At 44.7% G+C, this 24,010-nt stretch overlaps 1 protein-coding gene across 1 annotated transcript in view; it reads left to right on the forward strand.

The window, feature by feature from the left end:
* The window catches only part of LOC130546298 (dynein axonemal heavy chain 2-like), a 129,566-nt gene that overhangs the window by 75,121 nt on the left and 30,435 nt on the right, over nt 1-24,010 (forward strand). The window contains exons 16-19 of the mRNA XM_057321520.1: nt 1,954-2,110; nt 17,148-17,387; nt 18,042-18,230; nt 19,043-19,190. Of these exons, the coding sequence (XP_057177503.1) occupies nt 1,954-2,110; nt 17,148-17,387; nt 18,042-18,230; nt 19,043-19,190 (734 nt within the window). The remainder of the gene's footprint in view (nt 1-1,953; nt 2,111-17,147; nt 17,388-18,041; nt 18,231-19,042; nt 19,191-24,010) is intronic.

Here is a 24,010-nt window from a genome sequence, read left to right on the forward strand (position 1 = left end):
CACTTGGGTCATGATGAGCGGCCGAAGCAGCTACATACATTCCCAGTGTGGAGGGGAAGAGGTTACTCCCCAGTCTCTCTTGAGGACGGGACAGCTCGTACCCGACCGAGCAACTCCGCGGGTCTTCTCGCCGAGAAGGCGGGGGCCCGTCCACCGCCCCGACACTGCTTGCCCGTTTGCACACGGCACTCCAACCCCAAGAAGGTCATGGAGACCAGGGGGTTAGGGTGTGTCGGCAGAAAGCGTGTGACAAATGATTTTCAAGAACTGCGCCTTTAACCAAATAGGGTTCTTCTTGGTTTCTTTTGCTTGTTATCAGAAATAATCTACAGGCACTCTATTGTTTGTGAATGTGTACCGGAAGTTAAGGTCAGTCCACGAACAAACGTTACTGCACATGTGCGCTGTTGTGACCTAAATTTAAATTATGGGATTACTTCTGATAACAAGCAAAGTAAACAACATTAGCCATCCAGTTAAAAGTATGTCTAGCCAATTTAATTTTGGATTACCAGTAGAAGAACCGTTACTTGGGTAAACTTAAAGGGATAGTTCACCCAAAAATGAGCATTCTGTCATCATTTACTCACCCTCATTTCAAACCTGTATGGCTTCCTTTCTTCTGCAGAACACAAAAGAAGATATTTTGAAGAATGTTGATAACAGAACAGTGGTGGCAGCCATTGACGTCTATTGTATGGGCACAAAACTAATGCAAGTGAATGGCTGCCATCGCTGTTCGGTCAACAACATTTTTCAAAATATCTTCTTTTGTGTTCTGCGGAAGAAAGAAACTCATACAGGTTTGAGTAAATGATGACAGAATTTTCATCACTTTAAATGTTACAAAGTTTCATGGCCCATTCAACAATTAGTTTATTTAATGAATTTAATATACAATAAATTAAACAAACTGTTTATTTAATACAATTATTATACAATAAAATATTCATATAAAGTCATTCAAATAAAATATAAATACTTATAATAGCCACTAGCCAGATCGATCAACAAACGCAGAACAGAAGTTAACTTCAGGCCAAGCGCGTGCGTCCGATGAAACTGTCTATAATGTTTGTAAAGTTTGTTTTTAACAGATTTATTTTTTATGTCTTCAATATTTATAGATCCCTTTGAATAAGTTTATTATTTCAAGTTTGATATTAAATTAAACACAATGCATCCCTGCTTACAGCAGTACAGTACTGAATGTGATACACTCCAACTTCAAAAGATAATTTGGTCCATTAATTAAACTTTTTTATAGTGGGTACCGATTCATATTTGTCAAGACTTTTTCAGAAATTTCCACCTCTTGAGTAGCAAAACAAATGTACTTTCAAACACACATTGATGTCTGCTGGTTACATACATTGCACATGTCCCATAGCTTAATACTTTAATATGCATTGATGACTCCTGTCCTTCTCAGCCTACACACACTTACAGTAAGCTTCAGTGTATTTACATTCTATCTGCCATACATATTCATTCAAGATTTTAGCACTTTTGCGACTTCCAATTTGGAGAAAAGCACTTGAAATAAACACACTCACACAGTACACATACACACTACGACTGAACAAAACAATTCACACTCATAGTACTGAATAATAACCTCCTCCTCACTCACAAGCCTCTCTAAGTATACACACACACATACACGCTCTTCAGACTGGAGGACTCATTCTAGCTCTCAGAGGGACAGTTGGAAACAAACACTTAAACCCCGCACAAGCTAAACAGCCCACTTGCCCCGACTGGCAAAGCACACCCAGTAAGACTTGTTAGTCCATTTTCAGCACCCTCTTATTCTGTTATGTTTAAAATGGCCTTGCTTGTTACTGCAAATGCAGAACAAACTTGTTAATGGTTGGAAGACCGACGATAAAACCATGAATTTGTACGCAAACACAGACACACTTCATTAAATTTGTGTTCACTGTTTATCAGAATCATCACAGCCCTAAATGCAGATGAGATGGGTCTATTTTCGGAGAAAATACGGTTCTTGAATAAGAAAATCCAGCCAGGCCTGTCAAAGCTGCACTGGTCAACAAAAGGAACTGCCAACGTCTTTATCAATGACTGCAGAGTGCATGCCAACAAGGTCAGTAGCCTGTTACACACACATACCCACACACAGGCATGCGCACAAACAAAGTCATGGCCTCCACACTCAAACAGATGGTGGAGTGAAAAGCTTATGTTCCTTAGGCAGACAGAAACTGGTTGAACCTGCCCTGACCGAAGTAATATGAATGTCCATGCCGGTCTAGACTGGTTTAGGTTAGAGAAGCCAGCATGGTCTCTGGTGATGCTGGTGGACAAAAGAAGTCTTGCTGGTTAAGCTAATTATGTAGCTCAGTGTGGACACCAGCACATCAGGTGACCCGAGAATGCTGGTCTTTACAGAAGAGAACCTGCCTACATTTCAATAGACAGATAACAGGGAATATGATGCCTCTAACAATGATAGTTCAGTTTATTCAAAAAAATTAAAAAATCTGTCATCATCTATTCACCCTCGTGTTGTAAAAAACATGTATATGACTTGAGAAATGACTTGTGTCCACACAATGGGAGCCAGGGTTGTTTGGTTATCAAAATAGCTTCTGTTGTGTTATGCAGAAGAAAGTCATACAGGTTTGGAACGACATGAAAAAAATAATCTATCCTTTTCAATGTCATCACAGAACCACTTCAGTCTAGAGCAGGGATGGGCAACTTTCATAATGATGAGGGCCAACATTTTTTCTCCTTCATACCAGGGGGCCAGATTACTGTATTAATCCAGAGACACGTTTTACAATTTACTTTTTATTGAGGGAACTCAATATACAGTGAATGCAATAAGTTTAAATATAAAACTTGTGCAATTATGCTCATTCAAATAGACAACTTTTTTAAATGAAAAACAAATGTATGCATTTCAACAAATGTACAAAGACGCTCGATTAGTAGCCAAGAGAACATTCTTAAACATCCGCATAAGATGCCTTTAGTGATGATTCTCGAATGGTTATGCATTTAGTGAAAAGGTTTTGCTGACGATTTATTTACCTTTTCAATCTGAGATAAGAGCAGTTCATGCGTCACCGGTGTATCTTTCATATTTTACTTTGTGAGCAGTCAATTTAAATTGAAATCCTTCATAACCGATTTTGATTCCAAGCACACCAAACACATGGGTGCCCCCTTAAACTTGGTAAAAAGATCATCTGTTTCCCATCTTGCCTGGAAAACACGGTTTTCACTGTCAAGTTTTCTTTTCTTTTTTCTCCCAACTATGGTTAATTACCATAGTGACCGGCAGAAACTAGCACCCTCTCCTGGTTGGAGAATTAACATCCTAATATGACATCAGTCTTTTCATTTTTCAGTGATCATAGTGATATAGGCGTCAGTTTCCCACCCCTGGTCTAGAGTACCTAGATGTACTAAGACCATGTGTCCACCAAAATGCTGGACGCTCGTCTGACAATGCCGCTGTGGGCGCACTTTTTTTCCGACTTTGGTTGCTATAATACAAATATTCCCAGATGTAATGTTTTGATTTCTGGATAGTTTGCTTAATCAACAAAATATATATGTGGTGCTCTGGGGATATCATCTGGTAAAGAAATGGTTACTTGAAGACTATTCAAGTACTATTGTTGTACAATAAAGTTGTGCTGGTTGGTTGGTGTGTTATTGTTCATCCCTCCTGCATTGTGATTGGATAGCGGAGTAAAAATAGCTTTTCTACCGAATCAGCATTTCTACTTATTATTCTAGTTATTATAACATTTTTATTTAATTTTCCAGAGACTGGCTACTTAAAAAAAACATATGATGATGACCAACAATTTTGGTTTATTTGACAGTGAAACCCTCTGCTTAGCTCCATTAAATTTCCAAAATTTGGATAAATATCCAATATTCACTCTTGATTTATTTGATGAAAATGAAAACGACATTTCTTCTTCTCATTCTCCACAGATTTTACTCGATTTTTGACCTTGTCTTGTCTATTACAAAAACATGTGGTCTGAGAATTGTACTTTAGCAGACAGCCAATGTGAAAGTGACCTATTAGTCAGATATGTTGAACCATATCCGAAATGTGACCTCTGCATTTAACTCATCCAGAGACTAGTGAACACACGCACAGCAAGTCGTGAACACACGTACACCCGGAGCAGTGGGCAGCTATCACTGCAGTGCCCGGGGAGCAAGTAGGGGTACGGTGCCTTGCTCAAGTCGTGCACCTCAGTCGTTACCCGCCGGCCCTGGGAATCGAACCGGCAACCTTCTGGTCATGTATCCGTCTCTAACCATTAGGCCCAGGAAGGAACAGGAAGGCCCAATGTAAACTTGCCACTACAGTTTAATTGCTTATAAAGCAGATGTCCACAGTGAAAGAGAGACATCTGGAACTTCTACACTGTATGTAGACGATAATGAGTTTAATATTGAGTTGGACTTTAGGATATCTTAAAGGGGCAGTGTATGAAAATTACATCTAGTGGCGAGGTTGCGAATTGCAACCAACGGCTCACTCCACTGCTCCCTTTCGAAGCACTACGGAGGCTGACACAGGACTAAGATGTTGTCACGTTTTCACTTCTTTGCCAAAGGAGACGTATTTACGAAATGTTTGTCTGTTTATGGCTACAGTAGAAGCACATGGTGATTTTTATGCAAGCAGACCCGCGGTGTATGAAGACAAAAATTACACACTGGACCTTTAGGGGCGATTCACATTTCGCATCTAAAACCGCGCCGCTTTCTCTCTTCAAATGACCCGCGGTGCACGCGCGGCTCTCTGAAAAGTTTAACTATTTCCCGACACCGACGCGCCTAGAAAAACATCTACATTTTAAATAACAAATGTGCTTGCGGAAAGACGCGAAATGTGAATCGGGCCTTTAAGAACATAATACAGTACATGGGTTAAATTAAATGTATTATGCCATCAAATGAAAATTTGAGAAACAATTGTTCTTGTGGTGCAGTTTTTTTCAAGAGACTGAAACTGTCCCATCTCTAATAACAGCATGACTTGTTTTACAGTTATACAAAAACAAGCTAAATAACTGTCTTGGGGAAAATATACATATTTGTTTAAAGACACTGTGAAATTGAAATGGACAACTCCCATTTTTTAATGATGTTTTATTAACTAAGTTCGGGAGGAGAAGGAGCAGATAATTATCTCGGCTGGGCTGCTATCAGCAATCACAGCACCCGACCTATCAGTTCAAGAGAGAGAGAGCCTCTATAAATAGTCAAGACGTCGTACCTTCACTCTCTCTTCAGGCTCAAGCATTTGTATATCCAAATTGCAGCGATGTCAGAGAACGAAATAATCCCTATTGACAACTCCATCGACGATCAGGGTCCTTCGGTGTCCTCAAGCGACGGCCAGAACAGCAGCGCCTACCAGGATACCTCAGACAAACCCGCGGCTGCCAATGTCGGCCCTCCCGCGCCTCTTCTACTACCCCGAGACGCAGTGGCGCGCAGTCACCACCGCCTTCAAGGCAGCCGTCGCGGTCTCCAGCTTCCTCCTATGCATCCATCCTCCCCTCCGTCCTGCCTATCGAAATGTGGACTGTCCTAGGATTACGGCAAGCGCTAATCAACGCAGACGTCCACTTTGCTCGACGGATGAACAAGGCCGAACTGTACGGTTTGTACTCCTCCCTGCAACCGGATTCCCTGACGGCACAACCTGCCACTCCGTCTAAGGCCACAGGAAAGCCGAGGCAGGTCCGTAATTCCCCATATTTACAGCCAGATCAAACTCCAACGAGGAGGGGCCTCCGATCCGAAAGCCGCCGCAGCGGTCCCTCTGCAAGCTTGGGCCGCGCCCCCGGATGCCAGATCCGCCCACCTGCAGCCTCTTCCCCGCTCAGCCGAGCTCCAGCAGGCAGCATCTCCGGGCACCATCCAAGCCCACCACACCTTGAGCCGCCCCAGCAGCGTGAGCATGGCTCTGCAAGTGGCCTCGGCTCACCCACACATCCTCCCGATCTCCTCCTCCAATCCCCTTCCAGGTCAATGGCCCGCTGCCCCGCCGTCGAACTCTAGTGCGAGGCTGCCTCCACTGGCGACGCGGGCTCAGGCTCATGACTTCCCCGCTTTCCCTCTAGTCCCTGGCCCAGACAACGGTAGTAGCATGAGATTGGCCCCGCAAACAGCCCCAGCGGCCACTATTCCCTCTCTCATGTCTCTCCCTCAGGCACGTCCCTCCTTCTCACTGTCATCGGCAGCAGCGATGCTGGTCCCGCCCAACGCCCCGGCCCTGGAGCCGCCCCCCGTCTCAACGAGCATCAAGTCGCAGATACTGGCAGGTGCGGACGTAGACCTCTACTCTCTTTTATCCCCACTCTCACCTCCGTCAGCAGATCGCCAAATCACCTACGGCGATCTCTCACTCACCCTAAAAAACACAACACATAGCAGTTCACGCACCTTAACATTTCCAGAGTTTACCGTAGCTTTTTCACGCTACCTCGAAGTAATCTGCACGGCATTCCCTCACAGGAGGGGCGAGCTCAGCGACTACCTCGCCATAGTCGCGGAGCTCACGCTTTCTTACCGGGGAACCCATTTCTACACGTGTCATCATTTATTTTCCACCAAATGCGCCATCCGCGTAGCTCAGTGGAACCAGTGTCCTTACTGGGGGGCACTGGACACTGAGCTTCACAATCGAGTTTTCCTCGGTTGCAGGAACATTTCAGCACCACTTCTTGCCCTTTAGTTCACTCATCCATCCCCCCCCCCCCCGCCCGGACTCACCTCACACCAAATCCACAGGCTACGTCCCACAGTTCCCAACATATCCCGCCAACCCACCTCTGCCCGATTCTGATCGCCAGCAGGCATCAAGCTTCAAATCTTGCAGGAAGTTCAACATCCTGCACGTTTGCAGCTTCTGCGGTGGCGCGCACGCCCACATTGTGTGTCCAGTTTCTAAATCTACAAATAAAAATCGTAAACAGTATTTATCGACTCCTGTGAATGTTTTAAGTTTGTCTGCTGAATTGTCTCTTCACCCCGTCATTCGCTTTACTGATTATGTCCTGTCCGGTCTCTCAAACGGCTTCAACCCCGGTATCGAGAGTTTACCTTCCGTCAGCCTAGTCTGCCCCAACCTTCAGTCCGCGCTTGCCGAACCCGAAACGGTTGATCTTCTAATTAAAAGCGAAATCGTCTCAAACTTCATGATCGGCCCCTTCGCCGCTCCCCCCTTTAAAACCTTCCACATCAGCCCCATCGGCGTAGCTACCAGAAAATCTTCTGGCAAAAATCGCCTCATATTCGACCTGTCATCCCCCCATAATTCTCCGTTTCCGAGCATTAACAGCCTCATCCCGCTCAAGGAGTTTTCCCTTCCTTACCACGACATCGACGAAGCCATTAAACTCATTAAAACCGCCGGACGCGGCGCCTGGCTCGCTAAAGTCGACATCACCTCCGCATTTAAAGTAATGCCCATTCACCCAGACTTTTGGCATTTGTTCGGCATTCACTGGCGCAATCAATTCTATTTTTCCGTCCGCCTCACTCAAAATTTTCGACATGTTGTCAGAGGCAATCTGTTGGATTTTCTCTAACAACTACTCCATAACACTACCTCATTCTCCTTCTAGACGATTTTCTTGTTATCTCGCCCCCCGACTCAATCCCAGCCGTGCATCTCTCGATAGTCCAAAAAGTCTTCGCCAAGCTCGGCATTCCATTCGCCCAAGATAAAACCTTGGGTCCGAGCACGTCAATCGAATTCTTGGGCATCAATTTGGATTCGCTGAACTTTCAGGCATCCTTGCTCAAGGAAAAAATCGATAGATCAATTTTGATCGCTTCCACTCTCCTAAACAACCCCCGTTGTTCCAAACGCGAATTATTATCCGTTCTCGGCCACCTCAATTTCGCGATGCGTATCATTCCCCAAGGCCGCCCATTCGTTTCGCACCTCCTCTCCCTCGCTTCCTCAGCTCACGCCTTAGAGGACTTAATAACCCTAACCAGCTCATGCGAGTTCCTTGCTTGTGATCAATTCATTTTTATTGCTAAACGTGTTCCTGGTTCTGCAAACCAAATAGCCGATGCTCTTTCCCGTTTTGCCTTCCAGAAATTCAGGCGGCTGGCACCAGATGCGGACCCCCTACCAACACCAGTACCTCCTTATTCGGAACTGATATTCCCGTAAATCACTAAGAACTCTCCTAGACTCTTCCCTCAATTCTATCATCCAAGCCGCCTCCCCCAGGACCCTTCAGTCTTACCTAATCTCTCTGCTTACCATCACCTCATTCATATCCTTCCTGAATATCAACAAAAACCTTCAAGCCAGCTCAGTTAAAGGGTACCTAAGCGGAATCCAATTTTTCCACAAACTAATTTTCAACTCAACCTGCCCAGCTATAGCCAGTTCACAAGCCTCCATGCTCATCAAAGGAATCCAAAGAGCTCAACCCGCCCGCCCAGACACAAGACAACCTATAACTTTGGATATATTGACCAAATGCATTTCTACCCTCCGCAAAGGCTACCAATCCACACACACCTCCCGCACGCTCGACGCCATGTTCACTTTGGCCTTTTTTGGATTTCTCAGATGCTCTGAAATGACCACTACATCCAGGTTTAACCCTTCAGTCCACCCCACCATCTCTGACTTAGCAGTGCTTGACGCAGAAACAATCTCCTTCCACATCAAGCAAAGTAAGACAGATCAATTCGAAAGAGGCCATTTCATCTACATATTCAACCTTTAATCACCCATCCAACCTTACCAAACCCTCCTTGCGTACCTACATTTCAGAAGATCACAGGCAAAATCCCCATCCGACCCTCTCTTCATAGATGACTCCAGTCGTCCAGCCTCACGTTTTTGGTTCCAAAATCATCTCAAAACCGTCTTGCTCCAATCTGGCATCCCCGCAGAACATTTCTCTAGCCATTCGTTTCGCATCGGCGCAGCTACCACAGCCGCCCAAAAAGGTCTCTCCCAGCCTCAGATCCAAGCACTGGGCCACTGGACGTCAGAGGCCTTCAAAAGCTACATCCGGTCGGACCGCTCCCTCATCAAATAAGTCCACCAGACCCTAATCTCCCAGATCATCTAGCAACAACCTACCCTCATCCCGTAAACTCCAGCCGAACACCTTCATTCAAGACCACTCACTTAGAGGCCAGCATCGCAGCAGCGACCACCCCACAAGGGCCCGTGCCTCCATCTACGTTCTGCAGCAGCAGACATCACTCCCTTAGAGGCCAGCATCGCAGCAGCGACCGCCCCACAAGGGCCCGTGCCTCCATCTACATTCTGCAGCAGCAAACATCACTCCCTAGAGGCCAGCATCGCAGCAGCGACCGCCCCACAAGGGCCCGTGCCTCCATCTACGTTCTGCAGCAGCAGACATCACTCCCTAGAGGCCAGCATAGCAGCAGCGACCGCCCCACAAGGGCCCGTGCCTCCATCTAAACTCTGCCACAGCAGTCTCAACTCATCTAGAAGCCAGTATTGCCTCAGCGACCGCCCCCACAGGGGCCCCATGCTTCCTTCATCTCTCTGCTCAGCCGGCACCCTTCCTCCAGAAACCTCAGCAGTGCCTGCTTCAGTAACAACTGGACTCTCTTCCAGACTCGGCAACAACGGCTTTCATACCAAGTGTAATAAAGCTCAATAAAACAGAAGGAAGGAGGCGGGAACCGGCGAACATTTCAACACTTTAATCAAAAATAAATAAACAATAAACAGCAGTAAAACAGGCCGGCAGCCCCTCACGGACGACTGCCGGCCACACGAACGCAAACAAAACTTAACTATCCGGGCCCGGTCCTCTCTCGCCATATGCTCCTGCCGCTCGGCCTTTTATGCTTCCGATCTCCTCCGTGGGAGATACGAGGCCGGTGGCGCCCAGCTGACGCTCATTATAAATTGCCTCGCTTGCTCCTCCCACGGCTCTCGTCACACCTCCCTCGTCACACCAAGCAAGGCCAGGTCACCAGCAGCCCATACCAGCCTGTCCTGCACTAGTTGCATCTCTTGGGGGGAGTGTTCCGGGTTCAGGCTAATGCCAGATTCGGAGCCCTCACCCCGGACAAGGGGGGAGTGCTCTGAGCTCGGAAGAACGAACGAGCTCGGAGCCCTCTCCCCGACAGCACGCCAAATACGCATACTCTCAAACCTACACCATTATCTGCATAGGCGAACTCGTGAAATGATGTTTTATTAACTAAGTTCGGGAGGAGAAGGAGCAGATAATTAACTCGGCTGGTCTGCTATCAGCAGTAACAGCACCCGACCTATCAGTTCAAGAGAGAGAGAGCCATCTTACCTTCACTCTCTCTTCAGTCTCAAGCATCCCACCACCACCCCGGCTCCTCACCTGGAGCCCTTGTCTCCAGCAGGACACAAAAAGGGGGGGGTGTTCCGGGTTCAGGCTAATGCCGGATTCGGAGCCCTCACTCCGGACAGGGGGGGAGTGCTCTGAGCTCGGAAGAACGAACGAACTCGGAGCCCTCTCCCCGACAGCACGCCAAATACGCTTACTCTCAAACCTACACCATTATCTGCATAGGCGAACTCGTGAATGGATTATTGCAGTGTTTTTATTATCTGTGCGCTTAATTATTGTTATTGTTTAATTATTATTATGTTAAAATGTATGTGCCCTCATACTCTTTGATCATAAACTTTAACCTCCTTCCCCCATGGAAACAACCTCTCTTCAGCAATTTGCAACTGACAACGATCCAATCAGGTCTCGGCGGACGAAATCTAAATTTTTTCTTATTTCAGAAGCCGTTTCACTCGGATATACTGTACGTCACATATGGAAAAGAAGACAATCGCTACTTCCATTTCCAAGTCATTTCATGATGGCTGTTTTCTCCAATTTCAAACATTCAGACAATTGGTTTTACATCAAAAGTTTTTTTTTACATGAGAAACATTTCAGTGACCCTAAACTTTTGAACAGTACTTTCTCTGTTGGCCTGTGATCGACAGGTGTTTCAAAAACGTCATTTCGAACCGCGGTGGCGGTTATTCAGAAAACGAAGGCCATGCACATGTTTTGTTCAGAAACATCCATGTCCTTTTTGCAGCCTGATATTGCTTTTGTAATGCAAGAATACGGCAGCAGGCTTCTCTCAGAATGAAAGTGCGACTCAGTGGAGTGCAATTGTGCCTCCTACAACAAAAGAGCAGAAATTTAGCAGAAATGAATTCACTTCCTCTGCTGGCTGTCCATCACTCCTACATTGTACAAGGCAATATGATATTAAAGTGCTGGCAGTGCCCTTTAGCCATTTAGACACACACACATACACAAAGACCAGCAAGCAGAAATATGAGTGCCCCATCCACTTTAATAAAGGCCACACAAACAACTCTACATTTGAACAGATCCAGCCTTCACAATAAAATCTTGATTCAGTGCCACCGCTGTGCCCTGCTGTCTCTCGCTCGCTCGCTCTCGCGTTCGTGTGTGCATTGATGGGGGGAGGATCAGGTTCACGTCAGAGTCAATGTCAAACATCCATGGAGCCCAAAACCCAGAGCTGGCAACAGCATCAGTGGTAAAGGAGAAGTGTGGAGAACACGACACATCTGAGCATTACACACACCCACACACGCTTGGAAACCCGAGTATACATTCTGCACACACATGCTCGCGATGTAATCTCCCCCTTTGAGGCTTATTTCATATGACGTGCTTCATCCCGTGAAAAAGCAGAGACGAGCTGGATCCAAAGCTGGGAGGAAGAGTGAGATTATGTGGCATGTAAGATTCTTCAGAGAACCTCCCCAGAACGTCTCGGCAACATTACTCTCCACAGAAATGAGCAGCGAGCTGTTGGATGAGAAAAGCCTGATGCTTTGTGGAAAAGATCTGTCTCCTTTGATTTCAAGCACAGGGACGAGGTTGAAATCAGACGCTCGCATTCTGTGGAAGACAGAGAGCGAGACATGAGCTGGAAAATCCTGCAGGAAAACCCCCGCTGTTCTGTTTGAATGTGTTTTCCATCCCTCTCGCTCCACATTCCGCTCTCACACTCGAATTTTTGCTCCCTTTTGTTTTCTGTTCTTTTGCTTTCCAGTATTTTCCTGCCCTTTTTTATTTCTTTGCACTATTGCTACTGCTCATCAACAGTGTAATACACCATAAAGCAACAAGTGATACAATTCTTCTTCTGTGTTAGTGGATCTGTCATGTTATGTCCTGACCATCCGTCATGATTGGGAAGCAAAGAATGACAGGACATTTTTTTTACTTGCTTGGCTTTCATTTCTGCACTATTGTGGTGGAGGCCCGACTTACCATAGACTGATTCACAACCTGTTGCGACGTTGTGTCATGTCTGGTTAGGACTTAGAGTTACAGAGTTACACACACAAAAAAATAAAGCTTTTAATTTTTGCCTTGTGAACGATACCACCACCATTTTTGTTTTCTATATAAAATCATACTATAAAGTAAGTATGGCAAGCCGTTCCGGAAATTAAAGTATTTATAATACTGTATGATTGGTTAAATATATGGGAGGAAACTAGAATATATTGAAAGTCTGAATATACGGAATGAAACTAGAATATATTGAATGAAAGTCTGAATATATGGAATGAAAGTCTGAATATATGGAATAAAAGTCTGAATATACATAATGAATGTATGAATATAGAGAATAAAACTAGAATATATTGAATGAAAGTATGAAAATATGGATTGAAACTTTAATATTTGGAATGAGCGTGTTAAAGGTGTGCTGAACTGGCCGTTTTTATTATTTTATACTGTTGTCTGAGGTCTACTTAAGATGTTCCCTTGGTTTTATATCAGACCCTACAGGCATTTATTTTCATCAAAATGAAGAAAATATTTGAAAAATGGCTTAATTTAATAACTAGTTTAATAATAAAGTGTATGGTAAGGTCAGGGGTAGTGGGGTGGTCTTCTGTCCCAGTAAGTTGGCATTCATTTCATATTTTAATTAATTTGATCATTTACACTATATTATTATTGTATAATGTACAACAATACTTTGTTTACCTTGCTGTATCAAAACAGTTTAATATAGAGGGTATGCATTCACGGAGTTTAATATAGAGGGTATGCATTGACGTCACTTTCCCACGTGAACATGCCGGGACACGCTCCCTTGAGTGGTAAAACACTGCAAAATAGCTGCTTTCAATAGGAGAAACAAAGAAACTGGGACTAAAACACGCAATCATTTGCTGAAATTACAAACAGCTGGACTCGACAGTGATCCTTATGACTACCTTATGACTTATAAAAGAATCAGGTGTTCTTGGACACTCGAATGTTGCGCGGAATTGCGTTTCCTGACATTGTAACCACTCATTTTGCCGAGTGTAATCACTCAAGCGGGAGCGTTCCGGCATGTTCATGTGGGAAAGTGACGACACGTGCATACCCTCTGTCATGATCCTGCCTCACCTTGTCATGCTTTTCTAGTCTTGTGGCAGGGTCATGACAGTCCCACGTGTTTTGTGTGGGAGCGCATGGTCATTGTTTGTTTATGATGGCCATGGGCTCTCCTGTCTCATCTCTTGATCCCGCCCCCTTGTTTCCTCGTTAAGCTTCCCGCCAGTGTTTGATTCCCCACACCTGCCTATTGTTAAGTATCCCTTGTTAGTTCTCCTATTTAATGCCCTTGTGTTTGCTGTCATGTGCTGGTTCGTTCTAGTTTCTGACCGTGTCATTGTTCTTGTGTACCGAGTCTTGAAGTAAGTCATAGTTTTCTGTAAGCTCCTGCCATGTTATGTTTTGCACCCTCGTGTGAAGTTTTTTGGTTGATGTTTTGAAGATGTTTGTTGTCATGTTTACCCCCATCGTGGGTCTTTAATTTAAATAAATCTTAAATTGTAATCTGCCGTCTGCGCCTGGGTTCTGCCTCACCATTCCTGACAACCCTCTATATATGGACTCTGAATGAGCCAGGTGCCATGGATTTGAAGAAGCACAAGCGAGAAAGTCAAGGCTGTAGCTAAAACACGAAATGGAGAATTTATTAAGCACTCCTCAAGTGGAATGGATTTTACTGATGGCGCTCTGTGCTAAATGAGAGACGCTAAAATTGGGTGTGTCCAATATCATTGGTCTTAAAAAGTGAGTGGGTCCTTTCTCACCCACATACAAAGGTTCCGACGCCCATGCAAATATCCTATAGACCTTGAAGAAGGGAACAGAGCCATACAGTATATAGGATATTCTACCCAGAATATCCCTAGCAATCATCTTGCAACACTCTGGCAAACATCCAGAACACCCAAGCATCCGCAAGCAATGTAGTAAGAAACACCCCGATACACCTCAGCAGTCATAAGGCAATGCATTGCCAACAATTCAGCCTAGAATTGAATTGTGCACAATAGAGCAGCACTAAAAGCTGCCCCGCTGCCTACAGCTCACCTAGGCACCTGCATCTATGGCAGCATCCTGTTGTACCAGGACTCTTGATTCAAAATGCTCTATTTAGTCAGCATAAAGAGACAACATACAAATACACATTTGCTTGCTGTCACGTATTGCTCTCTGGGTGGAATTATGTGTGGGTGGGCGGCTGAGACCATGACTGTAGAATTTTCTAGTAATTGAAATGATTATTTTGTTTAACATGGGTCACTATGGTAAAATAGAACTGCGTCATTTTAATGAAATAATTGCTTGCTTTGTTATGTAAATCACAAATAATTGTGTTTGTTTATTACAATTTTTATTTTTGACTACACTGCGTTCCAAATTATTATGCAAATTGGATTTAAGTGTCGTAAACATTTAATTTTATATTGTTCAATTAAACTTATGGATGGTATTGTGTCTCAGTGCTCTTTGGATCACTGAAATCAATCACAGACACCCGTGATAAGTAGTTTGCCAGGTGAGCCCAATTAAAGGAAAACTACTTAAGAAGGACGTTCCACATTATTAAGCAGGCCACAGGTTTCAAGCAATATGGGAAAGAAAAAGGATCTGTCTGCTGCCGAAAAGCGTCAAATAGTGCAATGTCTTGGACAAGGTATGAAAACATTAGATATTTCACGAAAACTTAAGCGAGATCATCGTACTGTGAAGACATTTGTGGCTGATTCAGAGCACAGAAGGGTTCGTGCAGATAAAGGCAGAATGAGGAAGGTTTCTTCCAGACAAATTCATCGGATTAAGAGAGCAGCTGCAAAAATGCCATTGCAAAGCAGCAAACAGGTATTTGAAGCTGCTGGTGCCTCGGGAGTCCCGAAAACCTCAAGGTGTAGGATCCTCCAGATGCTTGCAGTTGTGCATAAACCTACTATTCGGCCACCCCTAACCAATGCTCACAAGCAGAAACGGTTGCAGTGGGCCCACACATACATGAAGACTAATTTTCAAACAGTCTTGTTTACTGATGAGTGCCGTGCAACCCTGGATGGTCCAGATGGATGGAGTAGTGGATGGTTGGTGGATGGCCACCATGTCCCAACAAGGCTGCGACGTCAGCAAGGAGGTGGCGGAGTCATGTTTTGGGCTGGAATCATGGGGAGACAGCTGGTGGGCCCCTTTAGGGTCCCTGAAGGTGTGAAAATGAACTCTGCAAGGTATGTAGAGTTTCTGACTGAGCACTTTCTTCCATGGTACAAAAAGAAGAACCATGCCTTCCGTAGCAAAATCATCTTCATGCATGACAATGCACCATCTCATGCTGCAAAGAATACCTCTGTGTCATTGGCTGCTATGGGCATAAAAGGAGAGAAACTCATGGTGTGGCCACCATCCTCCCCTGACCTCAACCCTATTGAGAACCTTTGGAGCATCCTCAAGCGAAAGATCTATGATGGTGGGAGGCAGTTAGCATCAAAACAGCAGCTCTGGGAGGCTATTCTGACATCCTGCAAAGAAATTCAATCAGAAACTATCCAAAAACTCACAAGTTCAATGGATGCAAGAATTGTGAAGGTGATATCAAAGAAGGGGTCCTATGTTAACATGTAACTTGCCCTGTTAGGATGTTTTTGATTGAAATAGCTTTTGATTTCAGTAAATATGACCTCCTAATGCTGCAAATTCAACAAATGACCATTTTCAGTTTTTTACAACCTATGAAATGTTTTCAAACTCTGTTGTGCATAATAATTTGGAACAGTGCATTTTGAGTTTTTCATTTTTTAAATAAATACTGTTGTCAGTGGGAGGTTTGTTCAATAAAATTCCAAATGTACCCTAACTGTTGATTACTTGAAAATTATACTGACTGTCATTTGCATCGACAAATTAGGAAAACCAGAGAAAGATATCATTTGCATAATAATTTGGAACCCAGTGTAATGTTGTCAATGTTTTACTATTTACACTTTAAAGGTCCAGTGTATGAAATTTAGCGGCATCTACTGGTGAGGTTGCGAATTGCAACCAACGGCTCATTCCACCCCTCACTATCAAAGCACTACGGAGGCTGACACAGAACTAAGATGTCATCCCGTTTTTGCTTATTTGCCGAAGGGGATAATGTATTTATGAAACGCGCTCTGTAGAGCAGTTTGTCTATTTAGGGCTACTATGGAAACTACACGGCAAATTCAATGTAAGGGGACCCACAGTGAATGTAGATAGAAATAGCTCATTCTAAGGTAATACAAACATAACGCTTCATTATGTAAGGTCTTTATACACCTCTGAACACATAGTTATGTATATTATATAGCATTTCTGTCAATAGATTCTCTAAAAAATTACACACTGGACCTTTAACCTACCATCTATATGTAATGTTATAATGAATCTGGAAATATGTTTCAAGGTGTCTTGGTAAGATATGTTTATGGTTATAGTTGACTTAGTTTTTTGTTGGAAATGTGAACTTTTTGACATTCACATTTATGGGACATCACCTAAATTAAAAATTTGACTTGATTTGACCTAAAGTTGATTCCATTTCAAAACTTTTAGAAATACAACATGAAAGAAAGTGTGTAACTTGCATTTTTGCCCCCAATATGCATGAGATCTACGAATGGTTGTGAACAAGAGCAGTTTATGGATGTGTAATAAATTAATCCTACAGTTGCTGTTTTTGGATTAACATTTGCTCTCTCTTTCTCTCTCACTGTTTGTCTTGTTTTCGATCACTTGTCTCTTCTGCAGGTGCAGTTAATGGTGGACGAATATAAGGCAGCTAACCTGGCTGTCTGTAAGCTCTGTGCACAGATCAGTGAGCTGCTGTTGGTTCGTGTGGACGGGAAGACAGTCTACGGAGACCTGGAATTCCAGGAAGATCAGCAGAATCATCAGCACAGCCAGCTGCTCCGGCTGCAGGCTGCTCACCAGGACATGGTCAACGTCATGGCCAGAGTCTACGCGACATTTCACACAGATGGTCCAGAGGTCAGTCTGTCTGCCGCCGCTCACGATCTTCTCTAAAATGCAAAAAGCTACTTGTCTAAAGATAGTCAGGTTCTTTAACATCATTATACTCACAAGCTTTCATATATGAATATGTTTATAGACCGTTTCATGATACGCGCGCGCGCGTGCCTGACCCCCAGTTAACTTCCAGTTTGTGTTTGGCTAGTGTCTAATAATATAACTATTTATATTTTATTTTATTTATGTTCATATTAATTTGTATTATTATTTTACTGTATAATTTGTTGAATTTTGTTGTATGTTCATTTTATTAAATAAACAATTTGTTGAATTGGTCCTGTATTTGGTCGCATTTAAAGAAACCATATGGTACATTGACATCTAGCAGTTGAGTTTGGTATCAGAGTCTAAAATCTAAATATTGGAGAGACAAGTTTAGCCAAGTAAGGGTTCTTTTCGGTTTCTTTTGATTGTTATCTGAAATAATCTGCAGGCACTCTATTGTTTCTGAATGTGTACCGGAAGTTATGTTTGTTTATGTTGTTAAGATGAAACCGTCCATATGGGTATGATTTATTGTATAGAAAATGTATATTGTGGTTAATTTAAAAACAAAGGGAGTCATTGAAAAGTCTCCACATCAAATGCAAACAAATGTATGCATGTGTTCAGGTGCAACAGCACTGGATGTCATACATGGAAAAGATGGATCGTATGGTAGAGGATGCGTTTCGAGTGAATATAAAGCGCTCTCTTCAGGAGCTCTCTAAAGCCATCAATGGAGACGGCAAGAATTCCCCAGAGCCTTTATTCAGCGTAGAGGTGGTATTGAAACAACACACCCCTGGATCTACTGCTCAGGTACACACACACACACACACACACACACACACACACACAGGTGCTTACGAACCTAAAACCTTGTAAAATGCCGGCATTGTAGATTACCACTTATACTATTGGTCAATCCGTGGCCAAACTTGGCAGAAGCTTTTGTTTGTGTTGTGTGTCCAACTACATATGTTTTCTTTTAAAGATGATCATTTATCATAATATGAATATTATCTGATCTCAAAATAATAATCAAGCCCAGACCTTTGCCAGATGTAGTAATGCACCATACACCGATAACGCTGTTTGCGTGACAAAGTGACCCTGACATCACATTCAAACATCTTTTTACAAACACTCCCTCTGCAGTTTAGGTCAAAAAGTATACATAAAAACTGCACATCAGTGCGAATCATTGTGTTGGTCACGGAGAGCCGGTGGCCATGTGTTTTACATACAGAATAAAGACACTATCATACATCAAACAAAGGGCGCTTAGAACGCAGCAACCTCTATAAATCACAGCTGTGACACCAGTGCTGCGTTATTCAGCACTTACTCTACTGCTCAGCTCTACAGAGGTATATTTTGAGCGAGGCCTATGGGTAATGTCCCATGATGCTTAGTCAGCTTAACACAGAGAGAGAAAAAGCAAAAGTGTTAGGATAACTTTAGGAACTTAATCGAGTGTATTTTAGGGACAGCGGTTGCTTTGGTTGGGCTGTGGAGACAGACCGCCTGGGGTGTAGCGCTCTGAGAGCCAGAGGGAAGGGAAATACTTTACCTCTCACTCAGGATTGGACGTGCCATTACAACTGTCTGTTTTTCCTCTGTGTGTCCAGGTGGATTTTTCTCCCACTCTTCCAAATGTTGCTCAGATAGTGAACAGCATTGACGGTCAGCTCATCAACACCATCTCCGGTTTCAAACGTCTTCCGGACCTTCTGACCCGTCAGAACTTGCAGAAGAAGCCCATGTATAAGATTATAGGTACACAATCTCTTTACCCCACCCACTGCATGCCTTCATTTTTATTTTACACCAGGGGTCAGCTATGTTACATTTGTGCTTGTTACATTTTTTATTTTTAAGTATTATACTGTGTTTAATTATACTATATAATTATATATTGACAATATAATGTCGAAGTAATGTTCCATAATTTACAAAGTGTTGTTATGAGATCAAAAAACAGCATAAAAGCAGAGCAAAGTGCTGACGCACTTACACAACCCATTACACTGCAGATCCATTTACTTGGACGACCAACTGCAACGCAGATCAGTTTTTAGTCTGTTCCGTATGATACATCCAGATCTTGTTGCCATATGTACTGTAGCTCTGGAGGAAAGAACCATTTTAAAAAGCATCGGATAAATTAGATATAACCAGGTGCTGGTGCATTTTCACTCAGTTAAAAATGTGTGTCGGTTTGTAAGTTCTGGGGCTGGATTCACCAAACATTCTTCTTAACTGCCATATTCTTATCGAAGAAAAAAGTTAGGATGATTATGTATTCCTGAAAGAAAAAAAATTCTCAAGATTGATTTTAGGAAACAATTAAGAAGAATCGAAATTCTCGAAACAAAAGCTGTCGTAAATATCTTAAAGTTAAGAGTCTCACGGTGGTCCTAAATCTCAAAAGGTAAAATGTTTTATACCAGCGTGTCTGCAGGGTCGTAAAAACTATTAAAAGTTGATCAATCAATTTAGAGAAAATGAAGGCTCTTAAAAAGTCTTCCAAGGTATTAAATTGTGTATCATCTTTTCATATTTTTCCAAAGAGGTCATATGCTAAAGTTTGCCTGAATTGAATCATTACGTAGGCGAATTGTCGGAGGTCCATTTACACCGGTTGTTAAACAACATCGTTGACTAATGGGGAAATGCACATTTTCGTGCAAATGGTTGGAGGATAAAGAGTTGGAATCTGGGAATAACTGTGAGGCATACTGCTCTGTGTGTCGGAAGGTCGATTAGCGTAGCCTTGATGGGGATCAACACTGTCTGGTCCCACATGCTAAGTGCTAGCCACAAAACAGGTTCCCTTTGGGGTTTGTCTTGAGAACCTATCATCTTCTGAGTATTTAGAAAAGGCCAATGAAAATTGGCGAATGAAATTTGCATGCCGGACACCTCCCCGGATGTCCGGGTATAAGAGGGAAGCCGGCGTGCTCATTCATTCACCTTTTGTTCTTCAGAGCCTACGCATGTAATGAGCGACTCTTCGATCTTCGATCTAATCCTGCTGGATTCTACGACGTGGTGCAGCGGACGGTCCCTTCCTGCAGCGACTCTCCCCTGGGCGTCTCGGCAGCTCCGGAAGTGTCTGAGCAAATTTTTTTCTAAAAGAGCAAATTTCTCCAGCGTGGCATGACCCGCTGTTCTCTTGGGTGCAACGCACTCATTGAGGAAGGGGACAGACACGATGTCTGCCTCAGGTGTTTGGGTCTCCGGCACGCTGAGGCAGCCTTTGTGGATACGTCCTGCCCGCACTGCGGGCGGATGGCGATCCAGACGTTGTGGTCACGGGTGGCTGTATTCTTTTTGGATAAAGCCACCACCTCGTCTGCTACCCAATCCGTGACGACAGTGGCTACGGCCCTGCCGCCCGCTTCGGTTAGCATCGGGGGTGATCCCAGGAGCCTGTCAGGACTGGTTCATGGCAATCGACCTGAAGGACGCGTACTTTCATGTCTCGATCCTCCCTCGACATCGGCCGTTCCTACGGTTCGTGTTCGAGGGACGGGCATGTCAGTACAGGGTCCTCCCCTTCGGTCTGTCCCTGTCTCCACGTGTCTTTACGAAGGTCGTGGAAGCCGCCCTCCCCTCAGGGAAGGAGGTGTGCGGGTACTAAACTATCTCGACGACTGGCTCATCTCGGCTCACTCGCGAGATCTGTTGTGTACACACAGGGACCTGGTGCTCCGGCACCTATATCGGTTGGGGCTACAGGTCAACTGGGAAAAGAGCAAGCTCTCCCCCGTGCAGAGCATCTCCTTTCTCGGTTTGGAACTCGACTCTGTCTCCATGACAGCGTGACTGACTACAGAGCGCGCCCAGTCAGTGTTACTCTGCCTGAGGTACTTCAGGCAGCCAGCGGTCCCCCTGAAACAATTTCAGAGGCTCCTGGGGCACATGGCATCTCCAACGTCGAGTTGCCGTTAGTGTTGCTTTCGTCAACGAAAATTATGACGAAATATGGTCGTCAACGAACCTTTATCACGTGACGAAAACGAGACGAGACGCAACGTAAATGCTGGTCATGTGACGATGACTATAATTAAATGTACAATGCAATATTGTTGACGAATAAAAACGAGACTAAATGTGGTTTACAAAATAAAAACTATGCTAAAATGTCTCTTCATTGTCGTTGACCAAAACGAGAGGAGACGAAATGTTATAACGTTATTTCGTCTGATGCGGAATCCTGTTAGTTAAATGTCGTCTGGCTGTTCTGCGTGTCTGAATGAATTATGTGCACAGTTTAACATACAACACGAGTGATAGTCGAGGATTTATCTGCGTCTGCACTGTATGAGGATATGAACACAAGAACTTCATCTCCAGAGTTGCTCTGAGTTTATTTTACGAGCGTTTACTGTTTGAGTGAAGCTATCGGCAAACACAAAAACTCAAGCGTCTAACCAAAGACCCGTCAAAATAAAAGTCCCGTTAAATTGAACACTCCGACAAAAAATACTTTAGTGAACTATAATAACTTTAAACCTCTCTAGCTCCAGTGCTATGTGCAAAAAAAGTCTGCATTAATTTACTGCATTCTGTATGCTACTACAGGGCACTGAGGGCACTTACTCTTCTCCTGTTGGTTCTTTGCAATGCTGGCAAATGTAACCTTCCAGTTGACTTGCCAAATCACTGCCATTTGTTTTATTAATAAAGGATATTGGAAGTAAAATCGGTCTGGGTTATGACAAATGCTACACACAGCGAGAAAAAGAAAATTTGTATAGGAAAAAGATGCATCGAGAATTGTTTTATCATCACATTCGCCCTCTGAATCGTAATCGAATCGCATCGTGACGTGCCTAGAGATTCCCACCCCTACCGATGGCCGTAAATTCAAATCAGACGTCTTCCGTGTCTGGAATAAGATAACCTTGTTTGAAATGGGTTTGGCTAAAATAAAATTTTGGTTTCGTCTATACTACTAGGTACTTACTGACTGGGTTACATAGAATTGCATTACTAAAAAGAGACTAAAATACAATTTTCATTGACTAAAACTAGACTAAAATGTCATCAGTTTTCGTCGACTAAAACTAGACGAAAATAGTCATGGATAATTCTGACTAAAATAAGACTAAAATGCTCAGACTTTTAGTCGACTGAAACTTGACTAGACTAAAAAGTGTATGAACGTGACTAAAACTAATAAAAACTAAAATGACAGCTTGACACAAAGACTAGACTAAAACTAAAATTAAAACAGGCCGCCAAAAACAACACTAGTTGCCGTCGACCAGAGGGTGGGAACGGCTGTGATAACCCAGAGAGAGAGAGGAAACTCTTTTTGTGAGGAAGTGGGCGCTGGCCCCCCAGAGGGTAGATGGTAGGACGGGGCAGGAACCGTCCCTATCCGACCCAGCGATGGAGTGGCTGGGTTCGGGCCCGATGGTGGCCTCGATCTCCCTGGGGTCTCTCCGTCAGGGCCGCTTCTGCTTCCGCGACGGCTGCTGACGGGGAGGCGGTTTCCTCTTTGATGGTCCCCCTCGGGTTGATGCACATGCAACCACTCCAACACTGGCTACAGAGTCGGTTCCCTGGAGAGCGTGGCACACCGGCAGCAGGCGTATGGTCATCACGCCTCTCTGCCGGCGCACCCTGACCCCCTGGTCGTCTATGGCCTTCCTACGGGCGGGGGTCCCCCTAGGGCAGGTATCAAGGCACGTCGTAGTGATGATGGATGCCTCCCTACAGGGCTGGGGTGCCATGTGCAACAGGCACGCAGTGTCGGGGCGGTGGACGGGCCCCCGCCTGCGTTGGCATATCAACTGCCTAGAGTTGTGGGCTGTGCTACTTGCACTGAAGAGATTCCAACCTCTCGTGCAGGGCAAGCACGTGCTGGTCAGGTCAGACAGCACAGCTGCCGTAGCGTATATCAACCACCAGGGTGGCATTCGCTCACGGCAGCTAACACGACTCGCCCGACGCCTCCTCCTCTGGAGTCAGCAGGTGATCAGCTCCCTGCGAGCCATACACATCCTGGGCGACCTGAACCAGACAGCAGACTTGCTTTCTCGTCAGTGGACGCCTCGCGGAGAGTGGCGACTCCACCCCCACGCGGTTTAGCTCATATGGGAGCAGTTCGGCCAGGCGCAGGTGGACCTGTTTGCCTCCCCGGACTCCACCCATTGTCCGCTTTGGTACTCCCTGACCGACAGTCCCCTTGGCACGGATGCCCTTGCACACAGCTGGCCATGGGACAAGCGGAAGTACGCCTTCCCCCCAGTGAGCCTCGTTGCACAGACCCTGTGCAAGGTCAGGGAAGAGGAGCATCAAGTGTTACTAGTTGCGCCTTACTGGCCCAACCGGACTTGGTTCTAAGAGCTGATGCTTCTGACAACAACTTCCCCCTGGCCGATTCCCCTGATGAAGGACCTTCTTTCTCAGGGAAAGGGCACATTTTGGCATCCCAGGCCAAACCTCTGGAACCTCTATGTCTGGCCCCTGGACAGGACGAGGAGATCCTGAGCGGCCTACCCCCGGCGGTGGTAGAGACTCTCACGCAGGCTAGGGCTCCAGCCACTAGGAGGCTGTATGCCTTCAAGTGATGCCTCTTCTCG

Source organism: Triplophysa rosa, linkage group LG1, assembly GCF_024868665.1.
Source record: "Triplophysa rosa linkage group LG1, Trosa_1v2, whole genome shotgun sequence".
NCBI classification, from domain to species: domain Eukaryota; kingdom Metazoa; phylum Chordata; class Actinopteri; order Cypriniformes; family Nemacheilidae; genus Triplophysa; species Triplophysa rosa.